A 4615-nucleotide genomic window follows, 5' to 3' on the forward strand; every position below is an offset into this window, starting at 1 on the left:
CACCCCCACAGTCAAAAAAACAAGGGTAAACGAAGAGCTGGCATTTTGCAAGAGCTGCCTCTAGCCTGATGAGGGGGTCTCAAGTCTGAAAAGGCTGAGAAACCACTGTTTTAGACTTGAGTGCATCAGAGGTGCATAAGCTTCTGATTTAACTATCCCTCTCTCCCTGTTATGTAAGCAACCTGCAGTTTTAGGGCTGTGTCTTAAAGGAGTTTTGTGTAGGATGTGGATACCCCTTTCATTCCACTTCCCCTTCATGGTGCCTGGCCACATCCCACTGAGATGCTGCTAGTTAGTTCTGCTGGGAATGGTACCAGAAACTGGAGAGTTATGCTCGTGTGCCTCACTGCTCATGCTAATTTGCTGTGCCTCCCAGCCCAGGTTAATTTGCTGACTCCCTCTTTCCTACTGAGTTTGGCTAGATTAGAACCCTTCCCATTCTGGTTAGACTGCTTCCCACGTCAGAGGTCTGTAGTCTGTCCTAGCTCTGTGAGACACTTGGTGTTGTCCTCTGGATTTTGGCACTCAGAAACTGGTCACCTCATGCATTCAGAAGCAAGACCCCCAAATGCTGTGGTAGTGAGTGTGTATAGAAATAGTTGCCTAGCTAACCTGGCAAACAGTTCAGTATTGCTCCAGGCATAGTTTTAGGGTAGGGCTTGAAGGGACCTCACAAGGCCATCTAGTTCAGTTCTTTGTTTTCTTTCTTCAACTGTCCCAGGAAAAAAACAGCCCTCTCTTTCTCCAATGAGCTCTTATATTCTCTGGCTCTAGTTCTGCAAGTGCTTAAGTCATACATATATTTACCTATGTGTTGAACTCATTGGGGCTACTTGTATGGGTAGTTACACACATATAAGTGTCAAATCAAATCCCATGGAGTAGATCCATACCAGTGTCACTGATGGAGCACTACAAAAAAAATTCAGAATCAGGGCCTTCAAATTCCTTTAGTTTCCCTATATCTTTTCTTTCCATTATGCATCTGTGACATTCCCATGAGTTTGTCTTTATTACATTTAAATGAGATCTTCATGTTCTGATTTTTTTTCTTCTTTTCCTTCTGCATTTTTATTTAAATGCACAGGGAGATGATGATCCCAATAGAAGTATTGATAAAATAATCCAGTAGATGTAATACAAATGCCTTTGAAGTTGTGAACCTTCTTTATGTATCTTTCTTCTTTACACAGTTTTGGAGTTTTCCCCCCCTTTGTTTTGCTTTATTTGGTTGTGTAGTTTTAGCACTGTTACTAAACTTAAAACTGGTTTTCTTTTTAGTTCTGTATTTTATTAAATGTCCCAGGAAAAAAACAGACCCTATCCTTTCCTGGAAGTTTTTATACTCTGTGACCCTGATTCTGCAAGTGCTCAAGTTGTATGTAAATTTACCTGTGCAAGTAGTTTCATAGAATTTGTTGGGACTACTCATGTGAATAAAGTTATGCACATATAAGTGTTGGATTAAGTCCCATGGAGCATATCCAAAACAAGTGTCAATGCTTGATTGATGCCCAGGCAAATGACAAAATTTGCCCAGCGAACTATATATAAACTTCTGTTACTCATAGGTTTTCCCTTGTGATTTACAGTCTTAGTTCCTGTTAAATTTGCAAATGAATTGAGCTGAAAATTATTGTTTTCACCAACATGAGTTAATCCCTGAATTTCACTGTGTTCTTAATGTAACCAGGAGATCCTGGTTATTTTAAAATATTTCTTTCCCTTGTTGCTACATCAAATATCCATCCAAAAGGAGTTGTACTTTGGAAATAGTGAAACTAGTATACAAAATGAGGTCAAGTATACAATGCATATACGTTGAAATACATGGAGATATTTAAATAGTTTTATACGTGAAAGAAATTAGTAGCCTTAGGTGTTCCTTAATAGTAGGCATAACATTTTCAGGTGAAAACTTTATATTGTTGGTGTTGATCTTCAAACCCCAATCACTTTAGCATAGATTGATATGACTGTTGCCAGTGCAACAGGAGACAGTAAACTTTATGTATTTGGGCTCCTAAATTAGCTGTTGTCTGCTGTCTGGAAAAGAATTACAGGAGACTGCATTATAACCTCATTTATGTATGCCATCGTGTAAGATTCAGTGCAGTCTGATCTGTACATGAAGCACAGGACTACAGCAGCTGACCTCAGCATTGACAGAGGTGCATGGTTAAACTCACATAACATCAACTTGAGACGTTTTCTATTCCAGTCTGGCCCTGCATATGGTAATGTCTGTGGGAATTTTCCCATTACCCTTAGTGAGAGAAGGATTTGGCTTTTGGCCTGTGAGCACTTAGGATCAAATTCTGTTACCTTTCCCCAGTTGACTAGAGACTTTGTTTTCTCTGGTGCAACCCAAGAGAACAACAGGAGTACTTGTAGAATAAGGTACTACAATGGGTGCATGTATACGAGATGTTTACTGCAAAGTAGACTGATCCCAAATTATAGGGTAAAGTTAACATGCTAGAGGGTAGGGAACGAATCCAGGTGGATCTGGACAGGTTGGATAATGGGCAGATCAGAATAGGATGCAGTTCAACAAAGACAAGTGCAAAGGGAGAAGGAATCACCAGCACACTTACAGGCTGGGGGAGGACCTCAGCAGCACAGCAGTAGAAAGAGATCTCAGAGTCATAGTTGACTCCAAGATGAACATGAGTTGTCAGTGGGACAAAGTAATCAGTAAAGCTAACCGCACATCACCATGCATCGGCAGGTGCATGAAGAACTGGTCCAGGGAGGTGATGCTTCCCTCTATGTGGCATTGGTCAGGCTGCAGTTGGAGTACTGCATCCAGTTTTGGGCCCCCTACTTTAAGAGGGATTTGGACAACCTCGAGAGGATTCAGAGGAGGGCCACACATGGTTAGGGGCCTGCAGGCAAAGCCCTGTGAGGAGTGAGTGAGAGACCTGGATCTCTTCAGCCTTCGCATTAGCACCTTCATGTCTCAGCCAGCTCCTGTCACCATCTATACATGTATTGTGCACTTAATAACTCCACCATAAAACAGTACTGTCCCTGACAATATTATCTTAGGCAGAGTTAACTTACTGTGCCCTTATAGTGGCACACATGTAGATGGTGACGCTTAACTGCAGAGCTAATTAGTTAACTCCACAGTAAAGTGTACATGTAGATGTGCTCAGTGTGACTGAGGGTGGCTGCATCTGCTCAGAAGTTCAGGGGAAAAGTACTTGTGACATGTAAAAATATCCCTAAAGGGAAAGAAAAACCAGCCTGAATGGCAGGGAGGCTAATACTGGCTATGTCTATAGTGGTCAGGTATTTGGATGATAAAAAGTCATCATGCTGATGGCATTTTAAATTACAATGTGATAAATAGTAAATCTGATCTGAAAAATATAACATAGGTTGCCAACTTTTCTAGATATACTTAAGAAACATGGCAATCTCCATGAAGAATAGAGCTTTTACTGATTTATGGATGAATGGGCTGAGAGTGGATGATATGATTAATTCATTTTTGTAAAATTCATCATCTTGTCTATTTGTGAATTTCCCATGGTCTCCTCCTCTGTCTTGACTTTTTTTTTTTCAGTTCTTCCTGCTACTTTTGGATTTTACCCTCTCTGTTCCCATGTGGCCCAATCTGACTGTCCTCAAAGTTAATGGAAAGATTCCTGTTGGTTGCAATGTATTCTAAATCAGACACTATGCAAACTTTCTCTTCTCTTTCAAATACATGATATTACTTAGACCTTCAGTTTAGACCTTATACTTGTGCGTGATCTTTAGTTATGTTGCATTGTATTTGGCTAATTCAGCTTTTCAGGTCTGGGGAGTCTGTCTTCTAACGTGTGTAAGGGTACCAATGTTACATATACCATGGTGTTACTTTAACCTTAGTTTAATATAATGACACAGAATTATTCTTCTGTTGACAGTTGGCCTAAGGGTCAATTATAACGGTATTTTATTCAATCTTTTTTTGCATTTTCTATTCCAACTTCCCCTATGATTCAAGATAGTCAGTAGGCAAGCAGGAGGGGGCCTCAGCATGGTTGGATGGGTCATGCTAATAGCAAAAATAACCTAGCAGTGCGATTCAGTTTGGCTGAAGTCAGTGATGCAATTTGTGTCCCTGCTCCCCATAGTTCACCATGACCATACATCAGGGAAATAAGGGGATGGGTCTGGAATGAATTTTCTTACATGAAGGGATAAAAGAAAAGATTCATGGTCAGACTTACCTCAGGGCAGAGAAACTTTGTGAAACTTCTGTCATGCGGTTGACGCAATGAAAGTAGGCTGATGTATTTTCTAATTATATAATGTAAAACCACCCCTGGTTTGTTTACTGGCCATTAAACAGAATCTTCACATTAGCTCAGCTCATAGATTCACAGATTTACGGAAATTCAGGGCAGGAAAGACTGCTGGGGTCAAATAACCCCAGCAAGGTTTGCATCCAGTCTCCTTTCAAAGATCTCCAGGGTAGGTGCCTGCTGGGAGTCTGTTTCAGAGTCTGGTCACACAAACCATGAAGAAGTTTTTCTTTTAAGTATATGTATATTCTTAAAAGCCAGCAAGACTGTTTCAAGAAATACAAGGCTTTTGGGCCCCAATTTTTCAAGTTACA

At 40.5% G+C, this 4615-nt stretch overlaps 1 protein-coding gene across 1 annotated transcript in view; it reads left to right on the forward strand.

Moving 5' to 3' along the window:
* Positions 1-4273: 4273 nt before the first annotated feature.
* Positions 4274-4615, forward strand: part of SMYD2 (SET and MYND domain containing 2) — a 41737-nt gene continuing 41395 nt past the window's right edge. Inside the window, exon 1 of the mRNA XM_019548576.1 lies at positions 4274-4279. Coding sequence (XP_019404121.1) covers positions 4274-4279 — 6 coding nt within the window. The remainder of the gene's footprint in view (positions 4280-4615) is intronic.

Source organism: Crocodylus porosus, unplaced genomic scaffold (assembly GCF_001723895.1).
Source record: "Crocodylus porosus isolate Cpor-Errol unplaced genomic scaffold, CroPor_comp1, whole genome shotgun sequence".
Classification (NCBI taxonomy): domain Eukaryota; kingdom Metazoa; phylum Chordata; order Crocodylia; family Crocodylidae; genus Crocodylus; species Crocodylus porosus.